This window comes from Canis lupus, chromosome 6 (assembly GCF_048164855.1).
Source record: "Canis lupus baileyi chromosome 6, mCanLup2.hap1, whole genome shotgun sequence".
NCBI classification, from domain to species: Eukaryota; Metazoa; Chordata; class Mammalia; order Carnivora; family Canidae; genus Canis; species Canis lupus.
This window is the reverse complement of record NC_132843.1, coordinates 72,997,475-73,020,379: the sequence shown is the minus strand read 5'-3', so window position 1 is coordinate 73,020,379 and position 22,905 is coordinate 72,997,475. Positions and strand designations below refer to the sequence as shown.

Genomic DNA, 22,905 nt, shown 5'->3' with positions numbered 1-22,905 from the left:
GAAACGAGCAGAGAGGCGGAGGCTTTCAGTCAGGTCGGTAAGAACCAGGTGTTACTCCCCTTAAGGGTTAACACCTTCTGAGGCAGAGAAAGCTCCTCTGAGGAAATGGCCCGAATTTATTGAATTTATTGAATTTATTGCTCCGTGGGCAGAGCAGAGGCAAAGGGAACTGCGGGCTCCCCCGCTGGGGGTGTCACTCGCTGCTCCACGTCGGTGCCTCCTCAGAAGGTGGAACCAGCCCCGAAGGAGGGAGGGAGCTCCCGGCCTAACACCCACTCCTCCCTCAGACGGAGTCAGAAGCACAGACTAGAAACGAATTCTACGACTTTTTTTGCCTCCCCCACCCCACTCCCCATATTTATTTTATTTTCCCGTGGTCACTAGCAGTAAGTCTATAAAATGAGACTTCAGTTCATTCATTTATTCGAAGAACCAATTACAGTTGACCTTTGAACAACCGCAGGTGGTAGGGAGTGCCCCCCCCTTCTCCCCCCCACACTAGAAACTCTGAAAAGGACTTTTAACCACCCCCCCTCAGAACTTTACTAATCCCCTACTGTTGACCAGAAGCGTTTCTAATAATATAAACAGGCAACACATACGTTTGTTATAGCAACATTATATATTGTATTCTTTTACAATAAGGTAACATAGGGAAAGAGAAAACGTTAAAAAAATCATAAGAAAATACATCTGCCTTACTGTACTATGTTTATCAAGAAACACTTAGCATAAGTGAGCCTGTAGCAGTGCCAAGTGGTGGTGGTCAAGGATCAGTTCTAGTTGGGAACAGAGCATGTAGCAGACATTGGCAGCAACCTCCAAGGCACACCATCCCTACCTTCAGGGAGTTTGGGGTCAAATAGGACACAGATGCTGAACAGTTGTAAGGGGACTGATTACTCTGAGAAAGGAAGTACAGGACGATATGGGGACATATAAACAGAGGCCTAATTAATTATATGGGGAAAGGGACAAGCCCAGATCCAGCACTTGCCCTCCCAATTTATCTGTAGTGTTCTGGTTTCATTCTGAACTAATCCAGGTTGGCGGGGTGGACAGAGAACAAACAGAAGAGGTAGTGGCATCATCCAAATCCCTTTGCACTCTTAAGCAAGGCAGAGGCAAGGAAGTAGAACACACCAAGAGTGTGTGTGATACAGCCAGCAAAGGAGATAACACTCCAAGGAAGAAACCGCACCTGGTATCTAATCTATCCACGAGAACCAGAGAAGGAACACTGAGGGAGACCAGTGGACAGCCCGGCATGCACACTTCCAGCATTTTTTGTGTTTTTTTTTAGGTTTTTGCTGTTGTTGTTTAAGATTTATTTATTATTAGGGAGTGTGCAAGCAGTGTGGAGAAGGGGTGGCAGAGGAAGAGGGAGACCGAGAATCTCAAGCAGCTCCCCACTGAGTATGAAGCCAGATGTGGGGCTCAATCTCATGACCCTGAGATCATGACCTGAACCAAAATCAAGAATCCAACACTTAACCAACAGAGCAACAGAGCCACCCAGGGGCTCCTCTCCCAGCATTCTGAAGATGATTAAAAGAAAAAAAAAAACCATTGGAAGAAACGGCTCTCTAATGAAGACTACATAAAACCACTCATCCATTCCTCTGGATCTTTGTAAACTTTTCATTAGAGTCACATACTACAAGTGTGTGAGCCTTCTTGGCCCTTAAGAACACAATCTTCAACACTTTGCCAGCTCAAATTATCTGGGCCCCCATCAAGAAGGAGAGCCTGGCTATTAGCCTCTCCCATCATAAGGGAGAAGGACTACCCAGATCTAGCAGTTGCCCTCCCAACTTACCTATAGTGAGTTCTTTTTAACTTTGAGCTTTGCAGTTACAGAGTGAGCAGACACCAAATGAATCCTTCACGTTACTCACTCAAAATGACCAAAGAATATAAAGTTTTGGGACAACTGGGTGGCTCAGAGGTTGAACGCCTGCCCTCTGCCCAGGGCATGATCCTGGAGTCCTGGGATCGAGTCCCACATCGGGCTCCCTTCATGGATCCTGCTTCTCCCTCTGCCTGTGTCTCTGCCTCTCTGTGTCTCTCATGAATAAATAAAATCTTAAAAAAAAAAAAAAGAATATAAAGTTTCTATATCTTGCATGTTTCCTGGTCTCTACAAGCCCAACTTCTGCCCCCAGCTGAGCACCTGGCATTTAGCCAGATTTCTCCTGGTCATATTTTAGTAACAGCAGATCCCACTACGTCCCTTAGAGACCCTAAAACCACAGTTTACACATTCTAAATAAGTCCCATTGTCGACTGTAACTGAATTGAGCTTATGGTTTTTGAAGCTAGCCTCAGTGTTCAGCTAATTCAACTTCAGTAGCAAGTAGCGGATGGCCCAGTTCAAGGGTAGCACACTAGACATGGGTTTTCTTACAACGGCCTGGCACCGATCGGCATCAGTATTCAAAAGGATTAGGGGCCTGCAACTAGAGATTAACATCTTGTTTTCCATTTAGGTCATGGAGTTTAAATTCTACTCTTTTTTAAGGTTGGGAATGGGGCAGAAAGGTCAGACACTGAGCAAAAGTTAATAGATAAGACCAGTCTGTGACAGCTGTAGCTGCAATGTTCTACAACCAATCATCACCTGAGTAGTTCATACCCAGCTACCTCCACAAGAAGGGAGAAGCATTCACTCTTGTAAAAAAAAAAAAAAAAAATCCAAATGATAGTAGCACTGGAAAAATTCCCAAACAAGAAGGAATTTACCCCTTTTTTAGTGAGGAGTTTGTCCTGCATACCTCGCTCACTCCCAGGTCTTCCTCAAGGAAGAAAAAGAAAGAGCTCTATCCTCTCTGAAAGGTACCACTGAGTTACATACTCTGATCTACCACATGCACAGTGTTATTTGAGTGGTGGCAAGGGAAACAACTGACAACCAACTCTGCAGAATCCCTGGGCCTTCTGTTGACAGATTGCCTTTAGGAGCTCAGTTTATGAGCTTTTCCTCCACAGACCAGGTGACTTTCAGACTTTGGCACCTATTTCTATTTAGATATCAAGCTTGGTTCCTAAGCAACCAGCCAGCTCTCCTCCCTCTCACTTACCCGGTCAGGGAGCCAGCTTACTATACTAGCAGAACAGGTCAAACGGAGATCAATGTTGGACAAATCAGCGCTTGAGGGAACTTTAATGAAAGCAAGAAAAAAAATGTGGTGCAAGAACAATGCAGAAGGGTTCTGTTCCAGGCAGTTTTGCCTTGTACAAGTAGAATGAAGTCATCAGGTCAGAGTTTTAACTGGCATTATTTCAGGCATTGTTCCAACCCCTTCATTTTACAATAATGAATCTGAAGCCTAGAGGTTAAATGATTTGGTGGTTCAAGGTCACACCACTGAAGCAGAGCTGCAGCTAGAATGCTGGTGTCTGAAGTCCCAGGCCAAATCTCCTTCTACTATTTTACACTAACATTGGGAGGTTTAAAAAAGAAAGGGGGAATATGAAGGGTGATTTTTCCATAAATTAAATCAACTTCAAAAGCCAGATATGTGGAGAATTGGAGACCACTAACATTGTTAGAAAGAAGAGGTTTTGAAGCTGGTTAAATCTGAATAATAAAAAATATATGTACAATATTGTAAAAAAGATGGCATTCATGATTACTGGGCTGGCAGAGCAGAGGGTAGTTGCATGCTGGGGGTGGGCTGCATGGGCTGCCAGCTTTCTTGGGTTTGGAGGATGCGGTACAGCTGCTTCAGTTGAGCAACGATGTTATCTTTGATATCTGGAGTTGAGATCTGCAGGCGGACACTGCCACTGTCAAAGGACCGTGTAAAATCACCAGAAAACATCTCGTAGATCATCCGAGCTACCACTGGAATGACCTGTTCAGGACACAGAGCACACAGGTATCCACTGAAGAAAAGGTATTTTTAGAGAGCAGAGGGGACTCAAGATTATAGAAAGGGTTAGTGAGGCCCTGGGGAAGCCCCCAACTCTTATGTCTTGATACAGGGTATGCCTTTATCTGTCTGGACCATCTTGCCAAGGTTCACTCTAGACCTTGGTTCAAATGAAGGCAAAGACCCTATATCTTTCATCACATCACATGCCTAAATAAACAGCTGCTTATTTAGTAAGACTTTTACCCACATTTCATCTATTGACTATCTTTTTTTACAATCCATAGACCAAACCCAAGTGGTCTTGCTGCCACTTACTAAAATAAGGTTACATACTTAAAAGTAACTCAAAAGGTTTTTCTAAAAGAGCTGGAAAGGATCCTATCCTGTTAGGTTTCAGCAAGACTCTAATGTCAGTAAGAGAATGCAAGATAAGTTCTTCACTAAACCTAGCATCTACTATGAGGACCCTGTGTGCTCCAGCCTGATCCTACTTTGATAGGACCTACTTGGTTCTTAAAATAAACAAAGCTTGAGTCTGCTACTCTATCTGGTGGGATTAAAATGCACATCGGCTGATGGATCTTTGCTCAGCACAACCCTAGTCCTAGAGGCTGACGCATTCGTAAAAAGGCTAAGAGTTGTTGACACATCCTCATATCCTCACCTGAACCAAGATGAGTTTCCTTTCCAGGGGTTTCCCATCTGGCCATTCTTCCCCAAAGCATAAGTAGATCTCAAATGGTGGCTGCTTCTCTATCTGTCCTTTCTGGTGGGCAATGAGATCTGTAGAAGGTGGAAGAGCAAATTTGGTGTACTGGAGCCATTCCATATCCACTCAGTAAATACCATCTTTTATGGTGTCCAGTGTGGTGGCCACTAGCCACATGTGGTTATTACATTTAAATTAATTAAAATTAAATAGTTTCTTCATCATATGAGTCACATTTATTTATGTGCTCACTAGCTCCATGTGGGCTGTTGTGGACAACACAAATAGAGAACGTTTTTATCATTTCAGAGGGTTCTATTGGACATCACTAAACTAGACCTGGGGTTCAAATGATATTGTGAAATCTATATCTCAGTGTTCTCCCTAAATTTGTCTGTTTGAATTTGCCACTCCGATATTTCCCAAATGAGAAGAGTATATGTTTTGCCGATTATGATGAATTCAGCTTCCAAAGTTAAGGTGGCATTAGTGGCATTTGGCAGTAATGACAAGGCTGTCTCCCTCTTCTGTCACTAAAAGAGTCACAACCAACCTAAAAATAGCTTCCAAGTACATAGCTTTAGAGTGGAATGCCCTTCTTTGTTACCCAGGCCTCTTTCATTTTTCAGAACTAAGGTTCTGTTCTACCTTCACTTCCTCCAGGAGTTTTTTTTTTTTTTTTTTTTTTTTTTAAGATCTTTGCAGAGCCAGGAAAGTGGGTAGGGAAGGTGGAAAACCTACTTCTAGGGAGAAGTTCCCAGACCCCAACCTTCTGAAAAAAGACTTACCACTAAGGAATGTTTCCAGACAAAATAGTTTGACCTTCTTTTGCCTCTCAATCAGGTTGGGGGCAACAAGTGATGGGGCACATGGCCCAGACCAGTACACCTTGCACTGGCACAGCCTGATGGCATAAATTGCATGACCGCTGACCTCCAGGATCAGTCCTCTGTCCATGACATCTAGCAGCTTACTGGTGAACAGCTTCTGCTTCTCATTGGTGATATGCTCTGGCCCTGGGAACTTGACCTGTTCCAGGCTGACAGGACCAAAGAGCTCTTCTTGGTCAGGCATGGGACCCAGGTCGCCATAGAAGAGCCGGCAGCCCTGGGGGTTGCTCACAGTCATGGTTTGCCCGTATTCCTTCCCACGGTACTGAAACTTGATGTCCAGGTCAGTCACTGCAAAGTGAGAGAGGACAGTGAGAATCCTGCTCTAATGCTCTGCCTGTCTATCCCTGAGACTCATGCAAGTCCATCAAGATCAAGCCACTTTTCAGCTAGCATTCAGGAAGGTCACTACCGTAGTTATTCTTCCTACAACAAAGGAAGACCTCAGCCTATCCCTGGAATACTCACTCAAAAGACTGCCTTAAAAGCAGACAGTTCAAGGTCCACATATACTGTCTGTTTAATCATTACACCCTAAGTGCTAGAATTTCTTCAAGCAAACTTCTGGGTCCAGTCCCTCATTTACACTGACCAAGTCTTCACATCAGTAGGCATTAGAAGGACCCAAAAACTAAGGTATCTGGTTTGGGTCTCATTTTTAAAGAAACCAGAAGAATAAGGAAAAATACCAAGCCATCTTGTCTTTTATGAAAATTACACACACAGCACACACTGTGGATCTGTTCTAATAATTTACCATAAAAGGACACAGTTCACGGCAAAGTAAATTTTCACCCATCAGGTCTCAATTGAACCCTGTAAGACGATCAAAGCTATTAGCCTCTTGGACAAAATACTAGCCCTCACATCCCCATCCTATCCCCACTACCACCATGTATAGTGTGAAAGGGAGATGAGACAGTGACATTGATTCTTCATTGAGATCAATTTGTGTTCAATTTAGAAAGATTTTTCTCCCTTCCAAAATCCCCTCAAAATCCAAGACTTTTCTTGATCAAATCCATGGCCATTAATCTTCCTATCCCACAACTGGCCTTGTGCCCAGATCCCCTAGCCAAACTGATTAATCTAGGCTTTACACCCACCTAAGAGGTGAGTAACCTAGAGCTACAACCAGTCAGCATCACCTTGGGCAAGCAGACGTGAACTAATGTTTCTTCACTTCTTCCCTGATGATTCATTGGTCAACCAGGAACCAGACACAGAGGCTGCCTATAGGACAGGTAGCTAGTCTATACATGGCAAAGAAATAGAAGCAGCAGGTGGGGCAGGGAAGGGACTAGAATAGGAGTTGAAGACCTAGCTAGAAAGATAAAGTCTCACTTACTTGGGAGAGAGCTGATCCACAGCTCTGGAGAGCTATAAAAGGGCTGTATAGGTGTCTGGGGTACATCTATTTCCAGAGGTTCAGTTTTGGGCCACACTGCTTCAGGGCTGCAGTTACCCACACTGGCTGGTGCCATGGGAGAACCTAGAACAGAAGGATGTGGGTGAGCGGGCAGGGGCACCACGCATGTACATCACCTGGATTGGGGCTCTAAAACCCAACAAAGTCAATAGATAAGAGCCAAACACTGGACTATGACTCATTGTGGCAGCCCATCAGTGATCCCCACAACTAACACACACACGCACAATAAGAAATACAGTTCCCCTGCTTCTACTTCCTAATCATATTAGTTCTCCCATAAAACCTGCATTTGCTTAAGATTATCAGACATGTGAGTTTTTTCTGGGGTTAAATGAGAATGAACATGAATGAAAGGCTCCCTGTTGCAGATTGTGACTCCAGCAATCAAACAGAAATTGGTTGTCTTCTTTAAAATGAACTTAATTGGGACGCCTGGGTGGCTCAGCAATTGATCGTCTGCCTTCGGCCAAGAGCATGTTCCTGGGGTCCCTGGATCGAGTCCCACGTTGGGCTCCCTGCATGGAACCTGCTTCTCCCTCTGCCTGTGTTTCTGCCTCTCTCTCTCTCTCTCTCTCTCTCTCTCGAATAAATAAGTAAAATCTTAAAATAAATAAAATAAAATAAAATAAACTTAATTGAATTAGCTGATTAGCTTTGAGAGTATAGAAATTCCATTAAAAACAAATACTTTTACATGCACAAAACATCTGGAAGGATACCCAAAAATCTGAAAAGATCAGTTTCCTCCAGGGAAACTGAACGGGGTTCAGAGACAGAAAGGAAGGAAAACCTTGCAATTATTACCTTTTTGTACCATTATGAATTTTAAACCATGTAAAACCAATATTTATTCAAAAGTATCTGATGAAAGCTTTTAAGAAAGAAAATGAAATACCCATCCTATTTTCCTGCTATTCTCAAAGTTGGCTTACTCCAAAGTCTACAGATTTCTCCTCCTAGCCTCACTTCTTAGGCATCTATTCTTCAACAATTCTTCTTCTGCCCCAACAGCTCTGAAATCATAGAAGTTAATGTTTCTTTGACCCTTTGTGCAGAAGTCTGGTTAAATCTATGTACCTAGTTTACTTTTTTGTTTTTATTTTTTATTTTCAAAGATTTACTTATTATTTGAGAGAGAGAGAAAGAAAAAGCAAGTGCACAAATGAGGGGGGAGGGGCAAAGGGAAGGGAGGGGAGAGAGAAAGAGAGAGAACACGAATCTCAAGCAGATTCTCCACTGAGCCGGGAGCCCAACTTGGGGTTTTATCCCAGGACCCTGAGAAAGAGTTGGATGCCCAACTGACTGAGCCCTCCTACTTTTTTAAGATGTCCCACATCTTCCCAAAAATTATCCAAAGCAACCCATAACATAAGGCCATACAACATTAGCTTTAGTATAATATGAACAGAAACAGGAAATCATGATCCTCAAAATAGGTTGCATCTTTTAAGGGGTGAAAATAACAGAACGAGTCAGCCAAAGATTTGGGAAAGGATCTCATATTTCCAGATATCCAACTCAAAATCACTAAGTGGGAATATAGCATGTGGCAATATTGACCTGAAAGAGCTCAATGATCTTTTTCTTTACTCATCACTTGGTTGTAAAGACATAAATGGCAGGTTAAGTGAAGGAGGGCAAGAGGACAGGTAATAAGAGTCATTTCCTGATTCTCAAAGGTAAGGGAATCATCTAGAGTAGGTACTCCAAAATCCCAAAGGAATCATCTTGATAAATTTTCTAAGTGGCACAAGTGTCTCATTTGACCCATAGCAGCCAGATGGAACTAAAAAGGCAGTGACAAGCTTCTCAACTAATGCATGGCATTAGACTAGGAGCATTTCAGTGGACAGTTCAAGTGAAGATGCTGAAGAGCACTTCACCCTATGTTTGAGCATCCTCAGAATGTGTAATGGAAGAATCAGTGCCTGTTCTGTCACAGTGACCTTCCAACCTCTCCACTCATTTTTCCTGAGATGCTGAATTCAAAAAGTCCATAAAAGCAGCAAAACATCTCTTGCAGATAAATTCTATCAAAGCTTAGTATTAAGAGCTGTAGAAACTACAAGTTCCCCATAATATAGCCTTAGCAGAGTAGACCCTGCTAAGAAAGTGACACAAAATTTATAACAAGGGAAATAGTGGACAAGTTTGCCTATTAACCATCAAAATTATATCTGCACTTGGCCTCAAGGAAATCAGTGAAATTTATGACAACTGATGTATTTGTATGTGGGATTGAGAATTAATTTAAATGTTTAATTTCTCTGAATTATCTGTAAGATTCAGAAGATTTTCTCTATGCCTGGAAGTTGCCCATTGGGATAATTGGACCAGCAGAGTTCCCTTGTCTATGACCTCTACTTGCTAATAGACCAGCAGCTTGACCATAGGGCATGGTCACTGCTCCCCATGCAGTGGGGCCTGAGAGGTCAGCAGTACAAAGTCAAAGCCTGTTCCACCCCCTTCATTCTTCTGTACCACATACCATCTCCCACTCACCATTGATGTTCAGGAAGGGGAAGGTGTCCTGGATGGGAACATGGTGTTGTGACTGATCGAGCTCATCTTCTTCATCTTCTTCATCTACATCATTATCCTTCTCATCCCAAGGAGCAGATCCAGTGGATCCTAACCAAGAAACAGACACATAAGCCCACAGGTGAGCCCCTGGGGTTGCACGGTCATCCTTGCAGCTGATCTTAGTACAGACACTCCCTGGGGTTCAATGTGTACCCTCAATGCCCTAACCAAAAGGAGTGGGCACCAAAGGTGTATTAACCTCTGGCTCTAACTCCTCCTACTGAGCTCTAATGTCTCTATGTAGGAGTTGCAGACCCTATCCCTTTCCCTAGAAATCTCTTAATTCCTACTGTAAACCTCTTGCTACATGTTAGCATCCCTTTTAAGGACTCAAGGATGCCAACTTCTCCACTTTGTAAGTATAATGTGAGGACGGACCCTTCCCTCTTGGCAGGGCCTCACTAGATTCATTGGAGGACAAGTCTTAATTATCTAGCTCTTGGTATTTGCTAAGCGTTGGGTAAATAGGAGGATCAGGTGGTATTCTCTTAGAGAAAGTATCCTACAAATTAAATAATCACTCATCCAACATTTTCAGAGAGAACTTAATAGCTTTTAAATGTCATGTCAATTGAGTCTTACAATAGTCTTTCAAGTAGGCAGGAAAGATGAGAGCCCAGATTTTGCCATTGAAGAAACTGAGGCTTAAAGTTCAAATGACTTGCTTCAATGTCCCACAAGGACCAAAGTGATAAGAGCAAGGTTCAGAACTCAAACCTTCTAAGTTTTAGTTCCTCCATCTTTAAAACTACTTGACCTCTCCTCTCAGTGTTGAGTCCCACAGGAAGCTATTCCTGCAGTAGGATTCTATACTCCCTCTACTTTCTCATGCTTTAAGCAGTCAGGCTAGTTAGTAACTATTCCCTTAAGTGAACGAGACTTTGCTGACTTTACATCTTTTGTTCTCTGGGTCCTTCTTAGGAGAAGAGTTTCTTGCTTTTACCAATCTTAAACTTTGTAAGCAATTTTCAAGTCAATTCTCTCTTTAAGAGTCCAACCCAAAACAGGGCTTACTGTCTACCTGTCCCCCCAGCAGTTGGGGCCTCACCTGGGTTAATGATCGACCCCTGAGGCTGGGGGATGTCACACACTTGATATATCTTCACTGGGTTCATGGGTACTTCCTTGGTGCCATCGTACATCAGGTTGAATTCCCTGCTCTTGTTGAGAGCACAGCGAAGCTGGGCCTTCCATTTAGCTGGGTCAGGATCATCCACCCCTTCCTGGTACTTCCCTGTCTCCACAGCCCACGCCTGAGGAACAGGAAACTGCAGTGAATGCCTGTTGTTGCCCAGAAACACTACCATGTGTGCTCATCCTCTCATACACAGACACACATGCAATGTAGACCCCTGCCTGACTGCCCCGCCATCTGAACCCAACTTACAAAGCCTGCAGGAAGAAACACCACCCTCAGGACCAGGCCAGACAGGGCCTGAGGGAAATTAAGCCATATGCAAACAGAATCTTTTGAAAGGAGGAGCCTTATCTCAACTGTCAGTGCCAGCACCACCTGTCAAGAGTGGCTATAATAAGGGTTGAAAATAAAGAAAAGTCTGGAAAAAATACAGTTCACCCTTGAACAATACAGAGGTCAGAATACCAACCCCTGCACTATCAAAAATCCATATATATAATTTTTGACTTTCTAAAACTTAACTATCTTACTGGTAACAGTAGTTTAACATGTATTTTGTATATTATATACTATCTTCTTACAATAAAGTAAACTAGAGAAAAGAAAATACTATTAAGAGAATCATAAGAGAAAATATAATTTACGGTACTGTATTTATTTAAAAAAAAAAATCACAGAAGTAGACCAGTGCAGGGGCACCTGGCTGGCTCAGTCAGAAGCCTGCAGCTCTTGAGCTCCAGGTTGCAAGTTCGGGCCCCACGATGGGTGTAGAGATTACTTAAACAAATAAACTTAAAAATAAATAAGTGGACCCGCACAGTTCCAACCCATGCTGTTCAAGCATCCACTGTATACACTAAAATGCTAATGGTAACTTTGGATAGCAGGATTTCAGGTAATTGGAGGGTGGGGGGCATATTTGACATTAATTACTTATATAATAAGACAAGGGGAGATGGCATGTGATATGAAGAGTTTGGCCTTGCTGTACCCTCCCTCTACATTCTTCAATCTGATGGATAAGTAATTGTAGAAAACAAGTGTAGAAAAATAATAGCCTGTAGGAGGGCAGGAAGCATACCCTGGGAGTTCAGCTAAAGGCGGAGGGCCTCATTCAGCTAGTCCCATGTCCAAGTCAACCCACACCCCCTTCCCTTCCCTAGTTCCTCAAAGTCCCACTTCACTGGAAGTACTTTGCTGCAAACACCAGGGCCCAGTGGCATGAGCTAAAGCCACTCTGGCTCCTCCTCTCTGGTTTTTAGTTTCCAGGTCTAAAGGTATGTAGGTTTCTGCTCCCAGGATATCCACGCCCCCCCGACTGCTAACATATTCTCAGATCTCTATGCTTTTTTCAGGACATTATGTTCCGATGCAGAAAAGGGAGATGTCATTAGCAGAGTACTCAAAATCAGGAAACACACCCCAACTTGTTCAAGCGAACAGAGCATGTTGTCCAGTCCCAACCCCTTGCCTCTGCTTCTGACCTCAAGCTGAAATGGAAAATTTCTGCCCCATCTGTTGAGCTCGCTGATCTCCCTCAGTCCCTATCCCCCAGAGCCTGACGGATCATGAGGAAGTTTCTGCCAATACAAATTTAAATCCTTCTCTTCTGGTTCAGGCTCACTTCTTACCATCACCTCAAGACGGGGGCAGCTGCATTTGTTTTGCAGTAGAGAACGAAGAGGTCTGACAAAGTGGTGCTGCCTGATGTGGCTGTGCAGCCACCGTTCCATCCAGCTCCCTACAGGGGATTGCATCTTCACTGGTCTGCAGTATCTGAGAAGCACATCTCCAGTAGCACCTGGTGGTACCTGACTGCTACCTCACCACATTTCCCTTCCGTTTATCTGATCCCCTGTGCCCACTCCCACTCTGGCCCCACCCAGTTGGCTTGGGCTATGCTGACTTTGGCACAGGTCTACATATTTCTGTGGCTCCCTAAACCCCTGTCCCTCCATGGAGAACAGCCAGACTAACCCAGAACCACAACCCTGGCTTCTTGCTCGTAACACAGTCATTCCCCCTCAGGGCCCACTCAAGATGGTGCAGAGGGCCCAAGGCTGATGCAGCAGGGGGAGGTACCCACCACATGGCAATCAGTGTGATTTATAAACATGACTTATTTAAACCCATTCTGAGTCTTGCTTCTGACACTCAGGTCACTGTGCAGGTCCCTACTCCTCTTCCAGAAATGGTAATTCACTAGTCCCTCCCCAAACATTATTTCACTCAATTCTCACAACAATCCTGTGAGGCAGGTAAGACTGGTTTCATCCCCATTTTACTGAAGGGGAAGCTAAAGCCCAAAGAGATTATGTGACTTGCTCAAGACCATATATGCAACTGATAGTAGTAGGATTTGAAACCAGGTCCTCCAACTCCCAGTCAGAATGGGGTAGCAGATAGGCTTGGGTTCAAATCCTGACCACACCCCTTACTGGCTGTGTGATTTTGGCAAGTTATTTAGCTTCTCAGAGGCTCAGCCTCTGCATCTACAACATGAGAGTAATACCTCTCCTACCGAGTTGCCGATAATTAGATCATGGACACGGGATACAGAGCAGGCACTTAAATGCAGGCACTAGCATTTAATGCTAGTGTCCCCCTGCTCCCCTCCCGCCCCCAGATATCCTGCCCAAGGCCTGTCAGAGCTTGGGATCTGTGAAAGCACCCTCACTCTTCTCCTGACTTCCAAGGCCCTCTCTTAGCATTCCACAAACAGAGATACAGATATAAATAAAACAAGTTTCCTGCAGTCACCTTTTTCTCAAGCCCTATGCACACAGATCACTCTCGTGAGCGGGGCTTTCAGGAACCAGCCTCTTCCCCCATGGCCTGCCACCCTCAACCACCAACAGCAAATCCATTTTCAGACCAAGGCCACAACCAGAGGCCAGCTGACCCCGGGCAGGCCCATGCCCCTCTCAATGCCAACTTCAGTAATTGAGTCTGGCTTACAGATGTTTTCCTTATCATTTTCATATAATTGTTTTAAAATTAAAAGCACTCATTTACTTTCTTCCTAAATGATCTCAGGCCAATATTTCTTCTACCTCTTGCATCTATACCTGATATAAGTGAGTTGGGTGGAAAATATCTCTATGATGGCTTGCCTCCTCTGAGGAGTGAGCCCACCTCTTCCGATCCAAGCTCAGCAAGAACCTGGGGCATCAATCTGGGTAGGGACTGGATTTCACTTCTAGCTTCCAGCTTATAGGGGGAAGAAAAGACTAAATTTACTACCTCATGTCTTGGGGATGCAGAAACTAAAGCGACTCATAAGATGGAAGGCTGACCAGCACCGAGAAGTTGGTCTGAAGCAGAAACACAGGGTCCTGAGTTACAAACCACATAACATCTCTCCCCATAACCAGCTTCTCAACTACTTCTTAGGCCAAGCTTTAGCTTCACTAAATTTTGTAAAATGCCATATGATTCAATCTTGTTTTCAGCTAAACAAAACAATTCTCACATCAGAGCTATTTTTTATATAAGAAAACATACTTGTAGAATAAAAACTTGTACTAAATCACCTTTAATTTATAAGCAGAAGTCATGGATGGAGCAAGGTATTTTAATATCAAAAGAAAAACATTCAGAGGGCCCTCTACACCCAATCTACAGGTTATGTTAGGAGCCTGCTAACACTCAGTAGTTCTGTCCTGGTCTGGAGAGTCATTCCCAGGCCCAAGCACCTCTCTTCATAGCAAGAGCCCTGAGTGAATGAAGAGTGAGAGTCATCTGCTGACCCCTGGGAACTTTTGGAACAACCACATCAATACAATCACTTCCAGTTTAGTCAACTGCACCTGGATCTTTTGGGATGTGAGTTGAGTACCTTCAACCAATACGAAAGAATAAACAGCCTCAAACATTACAGACATGCCCCAGCAAGAGAAATTACTATGCCTAAGTTTGGGCACCCCCTTCATAAACATTCTGATGCATCAGCATTTTGGATGTAGTGTATTCCTCGTGCCAAAATAGAAAACAGAACAACAAAAAAAATCCCAGAAAGTTCTGACAGAACTGGAAAGCATCGCAAGTCAGATTGGTGGAAGAAGTGCTTTACCTTGAAAATGGTATTTTCTTCCTCTTGTTGGGGGCTATGCCGGGTGGCATGTTTCCAGGGAATCTGGAAGCGTTTGGAGTCCCTGTGTAGCCAGATGAGCCCAGGGTACAGGCCACTATCCACCTGGGCCACCAGCCAGGGCTTCAGCCGAACTCTGCGGGGGTGGAGGGCCATGATCTGGGTGGGGGAGGGTAAAGAGTGGGGAGAGAGCAGGAGAATTAGGCCAGCCTCTGGGAACTTTTCCCAGCCACTGTTCCCGTATGATAGAACTACAGTTTCATTAGATTACAGCAAAGAAACTAAATATGGGAATAAACTGTGCCAGGTGGGGAAGAAAAGAAAAGAGGTTAAAAGGTTCTTTTGATTCTCATTCCAAAGCCATTTATACTTCATGTTCTAGCCAAATCAGACTTATCATGTAAGTAGATCACATTTCTTCTATTTAAATCCTGAAGCAGAAAAATAAAAAAGATGATGTCATTCCCGCTGGAGCACAGGCTTCCTGAAAAACCAAGGACTTTGGAAGAGAAGTGAAATTGCTCTTTTCAATCTCAGGAGAAGGGAGAAAAAATGTTATGGAAACAGCAAAGATAGGGGCAAGAATTTGAAGCGTACTCTCTTTTTAGACAACGAAAGGCGAATGGGAATATTTTAGTAAGAAATGACACAATCGTGGTGAGAGAGAAGTAGGCAAGGGGTGGGTCCTGGTTCCAAAGTCCTCACTTACAGAGATGAACAGGCAGTGTATCCACGGGGATCCGGAGAGCGGGGCCTCAAGTCAGCTTTCCTTTCTCTGGGCCAGCCAAAGACTCTGTACCAAGAAAAGGGGGTCTGAGTTGGTTATCCACAGGACAATCCAGTGGCTGGGAGAAGACTTGGGAACATAGAGGACAAAGGCTCTGAGGACTCTTCCTTGCACCTGAGTCTGGAAAAGTTCAGGAGCCCTAGAATAATCAAATGCTACAGCTCCTAACCCTGGACTGCTAAATACAATCACATGGCAAGTTCTGCTCTCTGCTCAGCCTCCTCCACCTGGGTCTGTTTATCTCCCCCACCGAGGCTAAAGTGAACCCATTGGCTGCAGGAGCCGGCCTGGGTAAAGTCTGCAATTGATTCTCATAAAAATACCCGGGCATAGCAGATAACATTCGGCAACAGCCAGCACTCACAGCAGCAGACAAAGGCCTGCCCAGATTGGGTGCCTTGAGGAAAAACTGGGCACTACAGAACTATTTGCTTTGGATGTTGTGTTTAGGTTTTTTTGGTGTTCTCATTTTGCTTTACCTAAGGTGAGGCCAGCAAAATCGCATTCACTCAACAAATAACGTGTTCTTCGGCCACTGTGTGTCCAGCACTAATGTCGCTTAGAAAGCACACTAATGTCGCTTAGAAAGCACATCAGACTCTGAAGAAATCCATACTGGAACTGCTCGAGCCCCACAGTGGCCCAAGGAAAGGAAGGTAAATAAGTCACCTTCCCACCCAGGAAGATCCCCACCTGGATCACAGTTCAGAAACCAAACCAGTTGAGTCAGCTGAAGGCTCCCACTCAGAGGAGCTTAGCTGAGGGGGTGGCTCCTAATACCACTTCCTTCCTTCCCCTGCCAGACTCCCAACAAACAGGGAAAACCCAAACCCAACTCGGCTTCTGGCACTTTAAGAGCAAGGCAGGACCTGCTCTCACCTGAGCCTTCTGACCCAATTAACCAGGCTTGCAACTGAAACCTTCCCCCTGGGAGCCCAGCTCACAGTGGGCAGGTAAGGTTGGTATGCAGTATTCAGCTGTCCCCCCAAACCCAACCCCCATGTTCTTGGCCTCGTTTAGGTTGTTTTGTAGGGCAGCAAGTCAAGCCATCAGTCAAACTGAGGAAAACATTTACCTTATAAGGAGGAGAGAAATGCATATCCTCCCAAGGGCAAGTTCTACCTTTAAGTCCTATCCTACTGGAAAGGGGATAGAGCAGGGGAAGGACGAATAGGACATCAGGTAGCACATTGGTCCACCTCACGAGGGACTTTTGAGAATTTCTATTGCAGCATCGGTAAGTCCCATGTCTCTGCTTGTCAGACATGTGAAATCCACTTCTTGACGGACCACAGGCTTTGAAGAAAAGGGCTTATCCTCTTTAATCGACAGCTCATCAAGAAAAAATTAAAGCAACCGGGTCAACAGAGGGAACCGCACATAGTGTTAGGGAAGGAGAAGCAGCCACCCGGAGAGATTGATTGTTAAGATCTAGAGTCCTGGGTTCTCAGCATTCTCTCAAGATGGCACTACACCTGAGCAGCCTCACCCCAGCCTGCCTTGCTCCAAGCCCTACCTCCATCGCTGCTAACCCTCTCCACCTTCTCAAAGTCGCCGAGATCTCCCCCACTTGCCACCACGAGGACTCTAAAAACTGGCAGAGAGGGAATAGTTGGAAGCAACCAAAATAACAGAGGAAGATGGCTTAATTACATACTCACAGGCTGCACTACTAAGGAGCCATTAACGGGGTGTCTGAAGAATTTTTATTGGGTTTGGGGAAATATTTACAACATGAGGTTAAGGGAGAAAATACAGCATACAATATTGACTGTATAGTAGTATCTCCATCTTGTAAGGTAACATGCACTTGTGTACATATGGCACATACACACAGTTAAAAAAAGGAAAAGAAATAATATACCAAAGTAACAAGACATTCATAATGGTTACTTGTGATAGGATTATGGCTGAACTTTATACTTGTCTATATATACTTTCCTATATAATCCACATTTTCCTACAATGATGTTTCAATTTACAATAAAATGAAACAAAAACTACAAGTTGTATTTCTTTTTAAAAATTTTATTTATTTGAGAAAAAGTGAGAACAAGCAGGAAGAGGGGCAGAGGGTGAAGGAGAAGTAGACTCCCCTCTGAGCAGGGAGCAAAGCAGGGAGCACCAATAAACAAGGGGCCCGATCCCAGAATCCTGGGATCCTGACCTGAGCCGAACGAAGGTAGATGCTAAACCAACTGAGTCACCCAGTCGCCCCTACAAGTAGTATTTTTTTTAACTACAGGAAGCTAAGACATTTCTCGGCCATATAAAAGATATGTATAGATTTAGATAGATATAGATAGGTTTTTTTTTTTTTTTTTTTAAAGATTTTATTTATTTATGCATGATAGTCACAGAGAGAGAGAGAGAGAGAGGCAGAGACACAGGCAGAGGGAGAAGCAGGCTCCATGCACCGGGAGCCTGACGTGGGATTCGATCCCGGGTCTCCAGGATCGCGCCCTGGGCCAAAGGCAGGCGCCAAACCGCTGCGCCACCCAGGGATCCCAGATATAGATAGGTTTAAAAGATGATGCCCCTCAGCTGCTAAGACCTTGATACCAACAATCCTTCATAACAACATAGACTTTACAGGTTTTTTTTTTTTTTAAGATTTTTTTTTATTTATCCATAAGAGACACAGGCAGAGGGAGAAACAGGCTCCGTGCAGGGAGCCTGATGTGGGACTCGATCCCGGACCCCAGGATCATGCTCTGGGCCAAAGGCAGACGCCCAATCGCTGAGCCACCCAGGCGTTCCAACTTTACAGTTTTTATATGCACTTTTATTTAACGTGTTTGATTTCATCCTCATGATCTGGAAGTAGTACTCTTATCATCCCTATTTTTATAGCTGGTTAATTAAGACACAGAAAAGCGCTTCATCTGGGGCCTGGACCCAACACTCCTGAGTCAGAGTGTGCTGTACTGAATCCTGCCACTGTAGCCTGCCTTCCAAGTCCCTCCTTCTACACACTAAGAGAGTAAACCAAAATATTAACAAGATGCCAGCGGCATGAAGAGCCAAGAAGTGGCTAGGGAGGAGGCTGCAAGACACCCACCCCCAAACACACCTAAATCAGAGTTCTCTTTCTAAACATGCTCATCACCCAAATCTCAATGCCCACAGAACTAGGCTAGCTGAACTCGGCCCTGATATCTCTAGCGGCCATCACAGTGAAATTCAAGGCCTGTGTCTCCAACAGGTACTTACCCAGCCAAAGAACAAAGATGCTAACCCATCCACTCCCCTCACACCAGGCCTTGAGCAGGGATACTTTCAACCTCCCCACGGCACTAACTGTTCTCTCTCACACCCACTCCAGGGAGCAGGGCCTTTATAAAAACCTCCACTGCCACCTCTGCGGCCCCTGCCCAGACTCCTTTCCAGGGCACCACTACCTCAAAGTCGAGATTCGAGATTGGGCTGCCAATGGTTCAGCTCAGAGTAAAACGCCCTTGCCAGGTAGTCCTGCTTTTCCCTTTCCACTGAGGGAACTGAAGACCATCTTCCAAGTTCCCCCACCTTTCCTCCATTTAGTTTAGCCCTGCTTGGAGGTGAATTCCAAGTCTCTAGCCATAATTCCCATGCCCTTCCTCCCTGCTGGATTGAAGTTGGGGGCTGGTGAGAGGGAGCCACAAGGTATTGGGTGCTGCTGTCATGCGTTACGCACACACCTCAAACTAATCTAGTCACCAGCCTTCACCAACTCCTACACAAGCACCTTCTCCCTCCCTCTCCCTTCTCCGGGCTTCCATTTTTGACATCCCCTAGGAAAGCAGGGTTGGGACAGAGATGACCTCCTTACTGCAAAGCAGGCTCCCTGTAAAGAGTGGCACCCGGGGCCTCCTTTCCAGTCGGGCCTAGGAGACTTTCCCCATTTTTCCACACCCACCCTCCATCCCCTTCAGGCAAGAGGGCCTCACCCCCAGAGCAACCACACCCAGGGCCACTCTCCCCAGCGCCAAGCTTGGCTACTTGGAAATCCAAGGGTGTCTCCCAGGCCCAAGGCAGGAGCCTGATTGCACTAAACAAACTCAAGGGAAAAAAAAACTAAACTAAACTAAACAAAACTGGCTAAAGCTCCTGGCCGCCCCTACCCCCCATTTCTCCAACACCCACCAGGACTAAGGGCCTGCAGGCCTGGGAAATTCCCTCTTTGGGACACAGGGGCCAGCGGCCCAGCAAGACCGGAGGAGGGGAGGCGCCGGAGCTCCGTCCCAGCGTAGGGGTACGGGTAGGGGCGGAGAGCAGCGCACTCCGGGAGGGCAGGGAGGGAAAGGGGGTAGAGAACGAAGTGTGGGGTCGGGGGAGGGGGGCGCGCGGCCACTTCGGGGCTAGCACCGCCCCAGAGCTCCCTAAAGCCAGGCGACAGCCACCCCACCCCAGGGGTTCTCCCCAAACAGGCTGTCCCCAAAGCAAGGTTCCTAACCCCAAACTCGGCGGGCGGGTGTGTCCCCAACCGCCCCCACCCCCCACCCCCACTTCCGAAGCTAGAGTCCAGAAGTTAGCGTCCTCACCTCTTCTCGATCCGGCTACCTCCGAACCCCGTCCCCAGCTACGATCACCCGGCGCCACCGCTGTCCTCGAGCGGCCGGGGAAGCAACAGCCGGCCCCGCGCAGCCCGCGACTCCGAGCGCCGCTCCCCCGCCCGCCCCGGCGCTTACCTGCCCGGCCCAGGTGCGCCGAGCGCACGTCAGCGCCTCGCCCTGGGACGCCGCCGCCCCCTCCGCCGCCCGGCCCCGCCCCCCAGGTGCGGCCCCGCCCCCTCGCGGCGAGGATTGGCGGGTCGCGGGACAGGGGATGCTCCGCGTTCCTGGCGGTGCTGGGGGCTGCTGGGGGTGCTGGGCCCTCGCCACCCCGCTCTGGGGCTCTTAACCCCCGGCCGAGAGAATTCCCCGACTCGGTCTGGACCTCGTTGTGCCTCCGGGCTCGCGGTCTTGGACCCTGGAAGCGACTGGGAAGTCAGATCCGAAGCCCAAAGGGTGCCTCCCCTTTCCTCATGCCCCATAGTCACCCTGCAGTGTGGAGACAGTTAACCTACAAATCAGGGTTTAGAGTAGGGCTGGCCCTGCTACTACCTGTGGGCCTGTAAGCAAGTGAGTGGAATCTAGAACACGGACTCAGGACACCTGGTCCCCTTTGGGGGGCCGAGGGGGAGGGGAAGCCCTATGGCTTCCAGGGCAGGAATTCCGCCTTTATTCTGCTTCTTACCCAAGTGTGAGTTACTTGGCTTCTTGGCCTCACTTTTCTCCTATTCAATGAGAATAATATTTCCTACCTTTTCCAATCGTTATCCGGTAATGATTAAAAGCATGGCCTCTGGAGCTAACTGTTGGGATCCAAACCCCAGCTCCCTCAGTTACTACATACAGACTTGGGAAAGTTTCAAAACTCTCTGGGCCTCAGGGTCCTATCTGTGCAATGCGGTAAATAATAGTACCCACCTCAAAGGGGTGTTGTTGGAGTTCAGTAATTTGCCTCATACAAAGTATTTGGAGCAGTATTTTGGCACTTACTGACAGATATATAAATACTTGAAATTTTTGTATAAGGCTAGAAAAAGCATGTAGACAGTGCCTCACAGAATAAGGTGACATTTCCTGTTATTACCTGAAATTCAAGGCCTGTATGTCTCCTGTTTGATGAGAGTTCCCTCTCCTTTCCCCACTACAGTGAACCCCAGTCCTTGTAGAGTACATGCTCACAGTGAGCTGTGTCCCAGCACATGAGACCCTGAAGCACTGAGCTGTCACAGGTAGGAAGGGGCATAGGCAGGGCAGGGTACTGAGGTTTGGGGGTTGAGAGCAAAGACTGAGAGACCATGAAAGAGTGGTGTTATGGTTGAGTTGTGTCCTCTCTCAGTTCAGATATTGAAATCCCACAGCCCCCAATGCCTCAGAATGTGACCCTCCTTGGACATTGAGTCTTTACAGAGGTGATTCAGTTAAAATGAGGTCATTAGGATGGGCCTTAATCAATGATGACTGGTGTCCTTATTGAAAAAGGGAAATTTGGACACAGAGGCAGACAGACACAGAGGGAAGATGATGTGAAGAAATGCAGGGAGAAGATGACCATCTACAAGCCAGGGAGAGAGGCCTGGAACAGACCCTTCCTTCAGAGCCCTCAGAAGGATCCAACCTTAGTGACACCTTGATTTTGGACTTCCAGCCTACAGAACTGTGAGACAAGGTATTTCTGTTGCTTAAGCTACCCAGACCGTGGTAGTTTCACCAGCCCACCTGAAAGTGCAGGTGTGTTGGAGAACTCCAGATTGGAATCATGTGAACTTGATTCTTAGTGCCAGTTCAGTTAGGGACATAACCAGCAGAGCCTGGGAAGATAGCAAGTCCCCAAGAGCCTGATTTAGCCAGCTTCTAGCTGGTGATCGCTCTTCCCTTCATGAGGGGAAGGACTATCTCATCAATGCAGCCCGCTCTTTACTGCTGATGAGTTCAAGCAGCGTCTCCCATTTGGCCCAGGGCTTGGCTCTTGAGACCAAGCAAACAGTCCACTGCAGGTGTGTGTGAGGGGTGGGGGGAAGACCACCAGGAAAGCATCATTTCAAGGGAGCCAAAAGCCCTATGTCATACAAGCATGAGCCCACACACAGGCATTCACTTGTGCATTGGCAGAAATCCCCCAACTACCGTGATTTCTTAAAGATTTTCTTTAGAAGACATGTTAGAATCAGAAAATTCAAGCTGGGAGGACCCTTCTAGTCCTCTAGTCTGAGGGTAAAACTGGCTTAGAGATGTTTGCTTGACCCACACAGTATTTTAAACACCAGGAGATTTCACATAAACATGCATATTTTCAGCATCTCTTGAAGGGTCAAATGCTCTGGACAGCCTGGCTCAGCAGTTGCGTCTGACAACAGAGGCTCATTTAGACGGAATCCACATGTTAAAGCCAGGACTTTATTGGGCTTTATCTCACCCTATTGGATTCACTCATTTACTGTAATTGCCTGATCTGTAGGCATATGAGTTTGCAACTTCTAATCCAAATTCCCCCCTTTCATAGATGAGAAATCTGAGGTCCAAGGAGATCAAGTGATTTGCTCTAGGTCAGCTAGCAAATTAGGCACAAGGCCAAGCCTAGAACTTCCAAACCCAGGATCCTTTCCACTTGGACCCTGCTCAGCAACCCAACCAGAGTCTATTCTCACTGGTGCTATATTGGTTGTTATTTTTTTTAATCACCCATGTTTCTATAGGCACTGTTGCTACTATGGTAAACAAAATATAGTCCCAACTCTGCAGTCACTCTACTACAAGAATCAGTGAAAGGGGATGAAGCAGGAGGAATTAGGACAGAGATCAGAAAGAGCTTCTGGGCTCCTCAAATGATGAGACCTGGAAATGGGTCACCCTGAAGTCTTCTATGCTTGAG

General features: G+C 46.0%; 1 protein-coding gene across 2 annotated transcripts; it reads right to left on the bottom strand.

Annotated features, from left to right (window-relative positions):
* Positions 1-603: 603 nt before the first annotated feature.
* IRF6 (interferon regulatory factor 6) lies at positions 604-20,231 on the bottom strand. 2 transcript variants are annotated; one of them, XM_072831195.1, is made up of 9 exons: positions 20,175-20,231; positions 15,430-15,513; positions 14,703-14,879; positions 10,541-10,745; positions 9,412-9,540; positions 6,826-6,969; positions 5,376-5,768; positions 4,543-4,661; positions 604-3,857 (listed from the first exon to the last, which is right to left on the bottom strand). In XM_072831195.1, exons 3-9 carry the CDS (start codon positions 14,874-14,876, stop codon positions 3,633-3,635), a joined length of 1,389 nt encoding a protein of 462 aa, XP_072687296.1. In that variant the 5' UTR covers positions 14,877-14,879; positions 15,430-15,513; positions 20,175-20,231; the 3' UTR covers positions 604-3,632. The 2 variants fall into 2 exon arrangements, with proteins under 2 accessions (XP_072687296.1, XP_072687295.1); XM_072831194.1 differs by lacking the exon at positions 20,175-20,231 and adding an exon at positions 20,028-20,168.
* Positions 20,232-22,905: the final 2,674 nt, after the last annotated feature.